Genomic DNA, 14,355 nt, shown 5'->3' on the forward strand with positions numbered 1-14,355 from the left:
ACATTACAGTTAAGAGTTTTAAATATATAGAGTACACATGAGAGGATGTGCATTGACTTAATATCTAACATATTTAGAGATTTGAGTAAGGGTACCGAGTAATGTCTGGGGCCAGAGTTGGATATTGTCCTAATAGCACCTTTGTGTTGAGTAATTAGAGGACGTATATGATTTTGGATAGTAGAACCTCAAGCACAAATACCATATTTGAGATAAGGATAGTACAAGAATGTAACAACTCTTGTATATATCTCAAAAAAAAAAATGAGATTAATAGAGCGTCATCAGGGCAGGGCGAGGTACATAAAATCTGATCTTAAAAAGAATGCCAACACTTTTTTTTTAACTTTTTTTATATATTCAAATTCAGCTTGTGGTCAAAGAGAACGCCAAGGAATTTGCCATATACTTTGTTACAAATTTGGGTATTGTTTATCCTGAGATTTATTTGATTTGAGGATTTATTGCCAAACAAAAATATAGAAAGTTTTGTCAATGTTGTGGATGAGTTTGTTGGCAGTTAGCCAGAAATGGACTTTATTTAGCCCAGTATTCACTGTGACATTTAGAGCAAGGAGGTCAGGACAGGAGTAAATGAAGGTCGTGTCGTCAGCAAATAGAATTGATTTGAGGTGTTGGGAGGCATTTGGAAGGTTATTAATGTAGATGTACTTTCTACTTCCTTTCCGAATGTAGTAGTACTTTCTACTTCTACTTTCATTGCATACATATTAATTTCATTGTACATATTAATGTACAACCGGGGGGGATACTTAATTGTGTAATTAACAGAGAAACGCAAATGAAACCTACAATATTATATGCCTTGAGAAAGACCGAAATATAATCGTTATTGTGAGGGCATAACAGGAAGTATATATAATAAAATAAATAAATATAAATATGTTTATTCAGGTAAGGTACATACATACAAGTGATGTTACATTAATGGATTGATATATAGATAGAGCTAGTACATACAATGCCTAAAGCCACTATTACGCAATGCGTTTCGGGCAAGAAAAACATTAATATCTAGAACTTAATACTAATTGAGCATAAAGAATAAAAAGTGTTGAAAACAAATACAAATAAAGATTAAAAAAAGGGGGAACATGACTGAAAAAGCAGCACAAATACAATAGGTTGACAAACAGTGTTGATTAAAAAAAAAAATAATAATAATAAAATAAAATAACAGACATGGGTTGACAATAAAGGAGTGAGGTGGGTTACAGGGAATTTATTAGGTAGTGTTTAGTTTTTATCTTAAACTGGTTGAGAGAGGTACAGTCTTTAACATGGTTGGGAAGGTCATTCCACATTCTGGGTCTCTTGATTTGTAGAGCATTTCTAGTTTGATTAAGTCGTACTCTAGGAATATCAAAACTGTATTTATTCCTGGTGTGGTGCTCATGGGTTCTGTTACAACCTTCAATGAAGCTTTTGAGGTCAGGATTGGCATTACAGTTCAGCGTTTTATATATGTATAATACACAAGAGAGAATGTGCAGTGACTTAATATCTAACATATTCAGAGATTTGAGTAAGGGTACCGAGTGATGTCTGGGGCCAGAGTTGGATATTGTCCTAATAGCAGCTTTGTGTTGGGTAATGAGAGGACGTAAATGATTTTGGGTAGTAGAACCCCAAGCACAAATACCATAGTTGAGGTATGGATAGATGAGGGAGTAATAGAGTAACCAGGGCAGGGCGGGGTACATAATATCTGATCTTAGAAAGAATGCCAACAGTTTTTGAAACTTTTTTTGATATATTTAGAATGTGACCCTGGAAATTCAGCTTGTGGTCGATGAGAACGCCAAGGAATTTGCCATCTAATTTGTTACAAATTTGGGTATTGTTTATTTTGAGATTTATCTGATTAGAGGATTTATTGCCAAACAGAATATAAAACGTTTTGTCAATGTTAAGGGTGAGTTTGTTGGCAGTTAGCCAAAGATGGACTTTCTCTAGCTCAGTATTTACTGTGGCATTTAGAGCAAGGGGGTCAGGACTGGAGTAAATGAAGGTTGTATCGTCACATATCTTATCTATAGTATATAATACTTAGTATATAATTAGAGTATATAATAATTATTATTATATTCGGAGAAAAAAAGATCTCCAATCGATTTTAGGAAAGTCCCTATGAAAACTCAATTAAAAACTGATGTATCTTTTAATATTATAATAATACATCTATTTGGGATTCGAGAAGCTACCACTGGAGTGGTCAACTAGTGGCCCTCAGGTAAATTCAGGTAAATACTTGTCAATATTTAACACACAGTCTAAACATTAAGATTTGTTTATAAAGTGTATAAACACGAGTAAATCATTTGATTATATAATAATAACTAGACCGAAGGCACATGTGTAAATTGATACATGTGGCTGGGAACGTTGTTGTGTAATACGGAGTTAATAACTGTCATGACGGAGCGCAACCCGGATGTGTCTAGCAGTAGGGAGGCGGAGCGCCCGTTGTCAACACCCAGACCTGTGTGTGGTACACCAGCAGGTGTGTATGGTACACCAGCAGGTGTGTATGGTGGTGTATAGAACACCAGGAGATGTGTATGGTGGTGTATAATACACCCGGTGTATTATGATGTATTATACATGCATTGGTAACATGGAGATGTGTGTATGGTGTAATATACTCTAGGTGTATGTTGTGGTGTCATGTAATTACCTAAGTGTAGTTACAGGATGAGAGCTACGCTCGTGGTGTCCCGTCTTCCCAGCACTCTTTGTCATATAACGCTTTGAAACTACTGACGGTCTTGGCGTCCACCACCTTCTTACCTAACTTGTTCCAACCGTCTACCACTCTGTTTGCGAAAGTGAATTTTCTTCTATTTCTTCGGCTGCTTTGTTTAGTTAGTTTAAATCTATGACCTCTTGTTCTTGAAGTTCCAGGTCTCAGGAAATCTTCCCTATCAATTTTTATCAATTCCTGTTACTATTTTGTATGTAATGATCATATCCCCTCTTTTTCTTCTGTCTTCTAGTTTTGGCATATTTAATGCCTCTAACCTCTCCTCGTAGCTCTTGCCCTTCAGTTCTGGGAACCACTTAGTGGCATGTCTTTCCACCTTTTCCAGTTTGTTGATGTGCTTCTTAAGATATGGGCACCACACAACTGCTGCATATTCCAGCTTTGGTCTAACAAGTCGTGATCAGTTTCTTTACACTGAACTGCAATGTCAATCATGACCTTAGAAGCTCCCTAGAAAGTTGTAACAGAAATCATGTGCATCACACCAGAAACAAATACCTATTTGATATTCCAAGAGTACGACTTAACCAAACTAGAAATGCTCTACAAATCAAGGGACTCAGAATGTGGAATGTCTAACCTAATCATGTTAAAGGCTGTACCGCTAACAACCAGTTTAAGAGTAGAACTAAGTACTACCTAATTAACTCCTTGTAACCTACCTTACCCCTAAATGACAACCCATGTCTTGCTATTTTTAAACAATGCTGTTTGTTCACCAACTTGTACAATGGCTGATTTCTGCCCATGTTCCCCCCTTTTTTATTTTTTATTCCTTTTTTTCAACACAATTTATACCTAATCCCAATTAGGTATAAACAATTATAGACCAATATCAAATCTACCCATTCTATCAAAAATATTTGAAAAAATTATTTACAAACAGCTCTATTCCTACCTCGTAAAATTCGACATACTCAGCCCCTGCCAGTTTGGCTTCCGGTCCCAAAAGAGTACCAATGATGCAATCATTAGTCTCCTTGACATTATCTACTCAGCCCTTGACAAAAATGAGTTTCCGATTGGACTCTTCATTGACCTAAGAAAAGCCTTTGATACTGTTAATCACAACTACCTCTTACTTAAACTCCAGCATTATGGAATCCGAGGCCTTGCCCTTGACTACATCCGATCCTATCTTAGTGACAGACACCAATATGTAACCATCAATGATACAACTTCTTCCACTCTACCAATTACCGTTGGAGTGCCACAGGGCAGCATCTTAGGACCTCTTCTATTTCTTATATATATAAACGATCTGCCTAATGTCTCTAATATTCTCAAACCTATATTGTTTGCTGATGATACTACCCTTATCTACTCAAACCTCAACCCACATACACTAAATAATGTTGTGAATAATGAATTAAAAAAAGTCCACTTATGGATGTCAACGAACAAACTAACATTAAACATCGAAAAGACTTACTACATCTTATTTGGAAGCAAATCATCAAATGCAATTCAGCTACAGATAGACAACATTAACATCAGTAATAAAAATGATGGCAAGTTTCTTGGCCTATTCCTAGACAAGAGACTCAACTTCAGCACCCACATTCAACACATAACTAAGAAAGTCTCTAAGACAGTTGGTATACTCTCCAAAATCAGATATTATGTTCCTAACTCTGCTCTCCTCTCACTATATTATGCACTAATCTACCCCTATCTTAATTATGGTATCTGTGCATGGGGGTCTACCACTGCAAACCACCTTAAGCCCATCATCACACAGCAAAAATCTGCTATCAGAATAATAACTAACTCTGCTTTCAGACAACACTCAGCTCCCTTGTTTAAATCTCTAAACTTGCTAAATATTAACTCCCTCCACACATTCTCTTGTGTCAACTACATTTACAAAACCCTGTTCTTAAATGCAAACCATGCTCTGAAACTCTCCCTGGACAGATGTAATAGGACCCATTATCACCACACCAGAAATAAATATCTCTTTGATATCCCCAGGGTCAAACTTAATCTGTGTAAACACTCTATGCAAATTAAGGGACGTAGTCTATGGAACTCACTCCCTAGTGAATTGAAAAACTGTAAAACTTTTGCCTTATTTAAAAGCAAAACCAAAAAGTACCTAACTTCATCTATTTAGTTTCCTACACTGAGCTTTAAATTTGCTCTGTACCTAGTGTTACCCAATCTCCTAATTTTTATGTAATATCAAACAACCTTATCATTGTGTTCATTGCTGTCTTCTTTTATGTGCTAGCCATATGCTGTATTGTGACTACCAATTTTTTGTCAACTACCATTCAAGCTGTCATTGCAATCAATCTTATATTGTTTCTGCTGTATTGTGCCTACCAATTTGTTGTCAACTACCATTTTAAGCTGTCATTGCAATCAATCATAGCTACCTATGTGCTTTAATATACTGTACCTATAATTTTCTCTCATCTTTTTTTTCATTCCATGTAATCTGTTATCATTTTTTGTCTATAAATTTTGCAAGTATTTACCTCCTTAAAATTTTCTTAGATTAAGGACCTGCCCGAAACGCTGTGCGTGCTAGTGGCTTTACAAGACTGTAATTACCATATTTGTATCCTCACATTCCTTATGTACATTCTTGTATATGCATAAATAAATAAATAAATAAATTAGTATTAAGTTTTAGTTTAAGTGTTTTTTCCCCTCACACCTTGCCCGAAACGCTCTGCGTATTAGTGGCTTTATGTATTGTGTGTACTACTGTAGCTCTATCTATAAATTCAACATTATGTTTGTAAATCAACTATGTATGCACTTTTCCTTGAATAATTTTTTTTTTTTTTTTTAATTTTTTTTTAGTATTTTGTCATCCATGTATTTAAAAGGAATTTTGTAGTTAAAAAGTGTAGCATAGGCTCCTCTCTCAGTGTTATTAATGTGGTCCTCAGGTGATAGTTTTCTAGTTTTCTATTTAGAACCACCCCTATAGCTCTTCCTCTGTCAGAATTCTTTAAAGATTTTTCACATAATTTATAGGTTATGTGGGGTCTATGTTCTCCTATTCCACAGTCCATAACATGGCATTTATTCACTTTAACTTCTGTTTGCCAAGTGGGACTCCATATACTTATTTTGTCCAGGTCTTCTTAGATGACAATCATCTAAGTTTCTTATCCTTCCTATTATCTTAGCATCGTCAGCAAACATGTTCATATAATTCTGTATTCCATCTGGTAGATCATTTATGTAGGCAATGAACATCACCGATGCAAGAACTGAACCCTGTGGTACTCCGCATGGTATATATATTTTTATTAATATGCTATATAATATATACTTGGAATTGTGTATTATACACTAGGTGGTTATTGTGGTGTATTATACACTAGGTGGTTATTGTGGTGTATTATACATTAGGTGGGTATTTCAATGTATTATACACTAGGTGGGTATTGTGGTGTATTATACACTAGATGTTTATTTTGGTGTATTATACACTAGGTGGGTATTTCAGTGTATTATACTCTAGGTGGGTATTTCATTGTATTATATACTAGGTGTTTATTTTTGGTGTATTATACAATAGGTGTGTATTTTGGTGTATTATACACTAGGTGTGTATTGTGGTGTATTATACACTAGGTGTGTATTGTGGTGTATTATACACTAGGTGTGTATTGTGGTGTATTATACACTAGGTGTGTATTGTGGTGTATTAGTAGTAGGCATCCTTCAGTCTCGGGAGACTATTGAGTTGCGCTCTGGTTGTCGAGGCTGGAGTGTCCTCTCCAGGGCGCAAAGCCTGGGTAAGTAGATATGGAGGACAAGCTGTTACCCATGCTGCAAGTCCCCCCTCTCCATATTGCTGAAGTTATCCAATGGAAAGGCAAATGCCAATACACGTGGTTTCAGCACCGTCACAGGAGCTGCCAGAACGAGGTCGAAGTCAACAACGAACTGCCTTAGGGGCTCCAACTCCGGATTTTTCCTCGAGGTTGACTCCTGAAGCCTTTCCCAAAAGAGGGGTATGGCCGCAAGGCAGCGGAGGTTTAAAATCAGGGTTTTCCTTCCCCTAGATGGGCTGCTTTCCCAGGCTATCGAGTCCCATTTACTCCGAGCAACTGGTTTTAAAGCGCCAGAGGCATGCCCTTGCTCCTTGTCCTATCAGTAAAAGCGGTTCCGCTGGACTTAAAAACTAAGCCACCCGTGCAGGCCAGGAGTTGGACTTGGTTGTCAGAGGCTATTGGAGACGCACACTGTACAGGAGCTTTTTATAGGTCATGGGAGCTTGTTCCCCCAATTACCACCCCCTGGCTATGACAACCCCTTGGAACCAAGGGGTGTATTGTGGTGTATTATACACTAGGTATGTGTATTGTGGTGTATTATACACTAGGTATGTGTATTGTGGTGTATTATACACTAGGTATGTGTATTGTGGTGTATTATACACTAGGTATGTGTATTGTGGTGTATTATACACTAGGTATGTGTATTGTGGTGTATTATACACTAGGTATGTGTATTGTGGGGAATTATACACTAGGTATGTGTATTGTGGTGTATTATACACTAGGTGTGTGTATTGTGGTGTATTATACACTAGGTGTGTGTATTGTGGTGTATTATACACTAGGTATGTGTATTGTGGTGTATTATACACTAGGTATGTGTATTGTGGTGTATTATACACTAGGTGTGTGTATTGTGGTGTATTATACACTAGGTATGTGTATTGTGGTGTATTATACACTAGGTGTGTGTGTGTGTGGTGTATTATACACTAGGTGTGTGTGTGTGGTGGTGTATTATACACTAGGTATGTGTATTGTGGTGTATTATACACTAGGTATGTGTATTGTGGTGTATTATACACTAGGTGTGTGTATTGTGGTGTATTATACACTAGGTGTGTGTATTGTGGTGTATTATACACTAGGGGTGTGTGTGTGGTAGTGTGTTATACACTAGGGGGGTGTGTGTGGTGGTGTATTATACACTAGGGGTGTGTGTGTGTGGTGTATTATACACTAGGTGTGTGTGGTGGTGTATTATACACTAGGGGTGTGTGGTGGTGTATTATACACTAGGGGTGTGGGGTGGTGTATTATACACTAGGGGTGTGTGTGGGGTGGTGTATTATACACTAGTGGTGTGTGTGTGGTGGTGTATTATACACTAGGGGTGTGTGTGTGGTGGTGTGTTATACACTAGGGGTGTGTGTGGTGGTGTATTATACACTAGGTGTGTGTGTGTGTGGTGGTGTATTATACACTAGGGGTGTGTGTGTGGTGGTGTATTATACACTAGGGGTGTGTGTGTGGTGATGTGTTATACACGAGGGGTGTGTGTGTGGTGGTGTATTATACACTAGGGGTGTGTGTGTGGTGGTGTATTATACACTAGGGGTGTGTGTGTGGTGGTGTGTTATACACTAGGGGTGTGTGTGTGGTGGTGTATTATACACTAGGGGTGTGTGTGTGGTGGTGTGTTATACACTAGGGGTGTGTGTGTGGTGGTGTATTATAGACTAGGGGTGTGTGTGTGGTGGTGTATTATACACGAGGGGTGTGTGTGTGGTGGTGTATTATACACTAGGGGTGTGTGTGTGGTGGTGTATTATACACTAGGGGTGTGTGTGTGGTGGTGTGTTATACACTAGGGGTGTGTGTGTGGTGGTGTATTATACACTAGGGGTGTGTGTGTGGTGGTGTATTATACACTAGGGGTGTGTGTGTGGTGGTGTATTATACACTAGGGGTGTGTGAGTGGTGGTGTGTTATACACTATGGGTGTGTGAGTGGTGGTGTGTTATACACTAGGGGTGTGTGTGTGGTGGTGTGTTATACACTAGGGGTGTAATTACCTAAGTGTAATTACCTAAGTGTAGTTACAGGATGAGAGCTACGCTCGTGGTGTCCCGTCTTCCCAGCACTCTTTGCCATATAACGCTTTGAAACTACTGACGGTCTTGGCCTCCACCCACCTTCTCACTTAACTTGTTCCAACCGTCTACCACTCTATTTGCGAAGGTGAATTTTCTTATATTTCTTCGGCATCTATGTTTAGCTAGTTTAAATCTATGACCTCTTGTTCTTGAAGTGCCAGGTCTCAGGAAATCTTCCCTGTCGATTTTATCAATTCCTGTTACTATTTTGTATGTAGTAATCATATCACCTCTTTTTCTTCTGTCTTCTAGTTTTGGCATGTTTAATGCTTCCAACCTCTCCTCGTAGCTCTTGCCCTTCAGTTCTGGGAGCCACTTCGTAGCATGTCTTTGCACCTTTTCCAGTTTGTTGATGTGCTTCTTAAGATATGGGCACCACACAACAACTGCATATTCTAGCTTTGGCCTAACAAAAGTCATGAACAATTTCTTTAGTATATCGCCATACATGTATTTAAATGCAATTCTGAAGTTAGAAAGCATCGCATAGGCTCCTTGCACAATATTCTTTATGTGGTCCTCAGGTGATAGTTTTCTATCTAGAACCACCCCTAGATCTCTTTCTTTATCAGAATTCTTTAAAGATTTCTCACATAATATATAGGTTGTATGGGGTCTATGTTCTCCTATTCCACATTCCATAACATGACATTTATTAACATTAAATTCCATTTGCCAGGTGGTGCTCCATATACTTATTTTGTCCAGGTCTTCTTGAAGGGCATGACAATCATCTAAATTTCTTATCCTTCCTATTATCTTAGCATCATCAGCAAACATGTTCATATAATTCTGTATACCAACTGGTAGATCATTTATGTACACAATAAACATCACTGGTGCAAGAACTGAACCCTGTGGTACTCCACTTGTGACATTTCTCCATTCCGATACATTGCCTCTGATTACTGCCCTCATTTTTCTATCAGTCAGAAAATTTTTCATCCATGTTAGAAGCTTACCTGTCACCCCTCCAATATTTTCCAGTTTCCAGAACAACCTCTTATGTGGAACTCTGTCGAAAGCCTTTTTTAGGTCCAGATAGATGCAGTCAACCCAACCATCTCTTTCCTGTAATATCTCTGTGCTCGATCATAGAAACTGAGTAAATTCGATACACAGGATCTTCCAGATCGAAAACCATACTGTCTGTCTGATATTATATCATTTCTCTCCAGGTGTTCTACCCATTTAGTTTTGATTAGCTTTTCCAATACTTTCACTATTACACTTGTCAATGATACAGGTCTATAATTGAGGGGGTCTTCCCTGCTGCCACTTTTGTAGATTGGAACTATGTTAGCCTGTTTCCACACGTCTGCTATGATTCCTGTACACAGGGATGCCTGAAAGATCAGGTGAAGTGGAATGCTGAGCTCAGATGCACATTCTCTCAGAACCCATGGTGAAACGCCATCTGGGCCAGCTGCTTTGTTCTTCCCGAGCTCCTTTAGCATATTTTCCACTTCATCTCTAGACACCTCTATCCGCTCTATGTTGTTCTCTGGAATTCTTATTGTGTCTGGTTCTCTGAAGATTTCATTTTGTACAAACACACTTTGGAACTTTTCATTTAATGTTTCACACATTTCCTTTTCATTTTCCGTGAATCTGTTTCCCATTTTCAACCTCTGGATATTATCCTTTACCTGCAATTTGTTGTTTATGAATTTGTAGAATAGGCCCGGTTCTGTTTTACATTTATCTGCTATCCCTTTTTCAAAATTTCTTTCTGCCTCTCTCCTTACTGCTGTATAGTTGTTTCTCGCATCTTTGTATCGCTGGTATGTTTGGGGGTTTGGCCTCTTCCTATACTGATTCCATTTTTGTGTCTTTTGGTCTCTTGCCCTCTCACAATTTCTGTCGAACCAATCCTGTTTTCTGGCCCTGCATCTCTGTTTTGGTATGAATGTTTGTGTGCCTTCCTCGTATAGTTTTAAAAATTTGGCATACATTTCATTTACTTCCCTGCCTAGCAACAATTCTGTCCAATTACACTCATTAAAAAAATTTCGAAGTTCCCCATAGTTGCCTCTCCTTAAATCGAGTTTATCAACCGTTTCAATGTCTCCATTTTCTTCTAGATGATATCTTAAAGCATATTTAATGTCTAACAGGACGTGATCACTCTTTCCCAAGGGAGGAAGGTACTGGATGTCAAAAATCTCTTCTTCTTTCCTTGTGAATACTAGATCCAGTACTGACGGTACATCTCCTTCCCTCATTCTTGTGGCTTGCTTTATGTGTTGATACAAGAATGTCTCCAGAATGAGGTTCACAAATCTGCATGTCCAAAAGTCCTCCGTTCTTGCTTCATAGGCCTCCCAGTCTATTGCTCTAAAGTTGAAGTTCCCCAGTATCAACAGTCGTGATTTATCTTTATCTGCTTGTACAATAATATCTCTCATGACCATTATGAGGCCCTCTCGTTTGTCATCCAGTTCTTCCTTTGTCCAAGTGTTGCTTGCTGGTGGGCTGTATGTATTTACAATTATCAGCTTATCATCCTGATTCCAGACCTGCAATGCCATTATGTCAATATCTCGAGGGTTTTCAAATATTAACTCTTTTACCTTCAGGTGTTTTTTCACCAGTACAGCCACTCCTCCTCCCTTCCTAGTTTTCCTGTCATTTCTCCAAACTGAGTAGCCTCTTGGGAATATGACTTCATTTATTATATTTCCTTCAAGTTTCGTCTCTGATAATGCAACAATATCTGGGACCCTAAGCTGGATTATATCTTGCAACTCCAAAGTTGGTGGTGTGTTATACACTAGGGGTGTGTGTGTGTGTGGTGTATTATACACTAGGGGTGTGTGTGTGGTGGTGTATTATACACTAGGGGTGTGTGTGGTGGTGTATTATACACTAGGGGTGTGTGTGTGTGTGGTGGTGTATTATACACTAGGGGTGTGTGTGTGGGGTGGTGTATTATACACTAGGGGTGTGTGTGTGTGTATGGGGTGGTGTATTATACACTAGGTGTGTGTGTGTGTGTGTGTGGTGTATTATACACCAGGTGTGTGTGTGTGTGTGTGGGGTGGTGTATTATACACTAGGTGTGTGTGTGGTGTATTATACACTAGGTGTGTATTGTGGTGTTACACTGGAGAGGAGGTATCTATTTACCTCACTGACATGTGTGGACTGGTGGGTGCGTGAGGACATGTAATTACCTAAATGTAATACCATAGTGTAATTACAGGACCTGTCTTCCCAGCACACTCATTTGACACTTTGAAACTACTGATGGTTTTGGCCTCCACCACCACCACCTTCTCGCCTAGCTTGTTCAAACCGTCTACCACACTCTCTGTGACGGTGAACTTTCTGATCTTTTTTCCTTATCTTTGTTTCCTTACCTTGAGTCTGATCTCATGTTCTAGAACTTGCAGGTTTCAAGAAGTCTCCTTTGTATATTTTGTCAACTCCTGTTACTATTTTGTATGTAGTGATCATATAATAATACTAATACTACTATAATAATAATAATGTTTATAACAGGTCAAAGTACACACATACAAATTGAGTTACAAACAGAATGTTGGATTTCTAAATAGAGCTAGTATATACTGTGCCTTTCTGCAGTCCTCGTGGCGCAGTGGTAAAGCACTCGCCCAGCGCTTCATGATTGCTTTGGCCTGGGTTTTTTATCCTAGCCTTAACTGTAGCCTCTGTTCACCCAGCAGTAAATGGGTACCTGGTTGTTAAACAATTTGGTGGGTTGTATTTTAGGGAAAAATTAGGATGAAGGTCCTGCCCTAAATGCTGTGTGTGCTAGAGGTTTTACAACAATGTAACAACTTTTGTATAAATAAATAAATAAAGCCAATAATATGCACAGTGTTTCTGGCAATATGTGAGAAAAAGCCTAAAAACTAAGACTTGAAACTAAATGAGATCAAAAGCATGAATTAAACTGAAATACAATGGGGCTTCGATATACGATGGTAATCCGTTGCCAGAGACATACAGTGGTACCTCGGCTTACGAGCGCCCCTGGTTACGAGTTTTTCGGGTTATGAGCAGGATTTGCTCGGAAAATTTATATCGTGATATGAGCGTTGCCTCAAGATACGAGGGTGTTGATACGCATACGGGCCGACCTAGCGCGTGATGGCACGACGATCGCCACTCAGTTTACCAGTGTCTCGCACCCAGTGACTATCCTACCTCAATTCTTCACAAGGATTTACTGTTTCTTTTTGGATTTTTTGCTATTTGAGCATAAAATTTGTTGTTATATATCTCGCCATGGATCCCAAGAAAGCTAGTGGTAAGGTTCAACCTAAGAAAATAGTTGAGTAGAGGCAGTAGAGGATGTCCCTTCTTCATTAAGAAAATGTGTGAAGTATGGGAAAAACTGCAAAGTTTTGTTGAAAAAACTCACCCAGCTAAAGCTGTAGCAGGCAGTTGCATTGACCTTTTAAATGACAATGTCTTACTACAGACAAATGTTACAATGTAGGAAAAAACAATTGTCTTTAGACAGATTCTTAATAGGACAAGCAAGTCCTAGTGGTATGCAGCAGAGAGTGCACACCAGTGAAGTCCTCACTGCCTGATGTTATAATGGAAGGGGACTTCCCTTCCAAACAGTAACACCTCACCTCCTCCCCCCTCCTCACCATCTTCCATACGCCAACAGCAGTCATCAGCAAGGGTAAGTAATAACTTGGACATACTTTTGTAGTGTAGATTTTGATGAATTAGGTATAAAATTTAGTTTGAAGTGAGGTTTTTGGGTAGTCAGGAATGGATTAATTCATTTCCCATTTTTTCTTATGGGGAAATTAGCTTCGGTTTACGAGTTTTCAGGTTACGAGCCGTCTCCAGGAACGGTTTAAACTTTTAAACCCGAGGTACCCCTGTATCATAAGTCGAAATGATTTTTCCCATAAGAAATAAAGGGAAATGAATTAATCCGTTCTTGACTCCCCAAAAATTAACTTCAAAGTAAATTTTATACCTAATTCACTCAAATCTTCACTACAAAAGTATGTACAAGTTATTACTTACCTTTACTGATGACTCCTGTTGGTGTATGGAAGATGGTGAGGAGGGGGGAGGAGGAGAGGTGTTACTGTTTGGAAGGAGAGTCCCCTTCCATTATAACATCAGGCAGTGGTGATTTCTCTGGGGTACTCTTTCTCCTATGTTTTGCCTGCATACCACTAGGACCTGGTTGTGATTCAATGCTTGTTTGTCTCACTAAAAATTTGCCTAGCGACACTTGTTTTCCCTTCATTTTAACATTTGTCTGTAGTGATGCATCACAGTGTCATTGAAAAGGTTAAGGCAACGACCTATTGCTTGATTTGGGTGAGTCATTTCAGCGAATGTTTACAGTTCTTCCCGTGCTGCACACATTTTCTTAATTCTTGAGGAAGGGATATTCTGTACTGCCTCTATGGTCATCTTCACATGTGTTTTCATATGTTGAACCTTACCACTGATTTTCTTGGGACCCATGGCATGATATATAATAATCAGTTTTATGTTCATAAAGCAAAAAAATCACCAAAAAATTGAATTTCTTATAAGGGTGGTTGTCACTAAGCGGGTGGCTCTAGTAAAATGAGGCAGACTAGCCCCCGCGCGACCGGGAACCATGCGCTTGGTCGACATGATCGTGTATCAACAAAATTTGCTAGTTGATACTAGCGTA

General features: G+C 38.8%; 1 protein-coding gene across 2 annotated transcripts in view; it reads left to right on the top strand.

Moving 5' to 3' along the window:
• The first annotated feature begins 2,406 nt into the window (after positions 1-2,406).
• Trs23 (trafficking protein particle complex subunit 4-like protein Trs23) overlaps positions 2,407-14,355 on the top strand; it is an 80,265-nt gene continuing 68,316 nt past the window's right edge. Inside the window, exon 1 of one of the 2 annotated variants that reach the window (XM_045763173.2) lies at positions 2,407-2,524. In XM_045763173.2, coding sequence (XP_045619129.2) covers positions 2,437-2,524 — 88 coding nt within the window. In that variant the 5' untranslated portion in view covers positions 2,407-2,436. Of the gene's footprint in view, positions 2,546-14,355 lie in introns of both variants that reach the window. The other variant, XM_069324453.1, reaches the window with a different exon arrangement.

This window comes from Procambarus clarkii, chromosome 14, assembly GCF_040958095.1.
Source record: "Procambarus clarkii isolate CNS0578487 chromosome 14, FALCON_Pclarkii_2.0, whole genome shotgun sequence".
Lineage (NCBI taxonomy): Eukaryota > Metazoa > Arthropoda > Malacostraca > Decapoda > Cambaridae > Procambarus > Procambarus clarkii.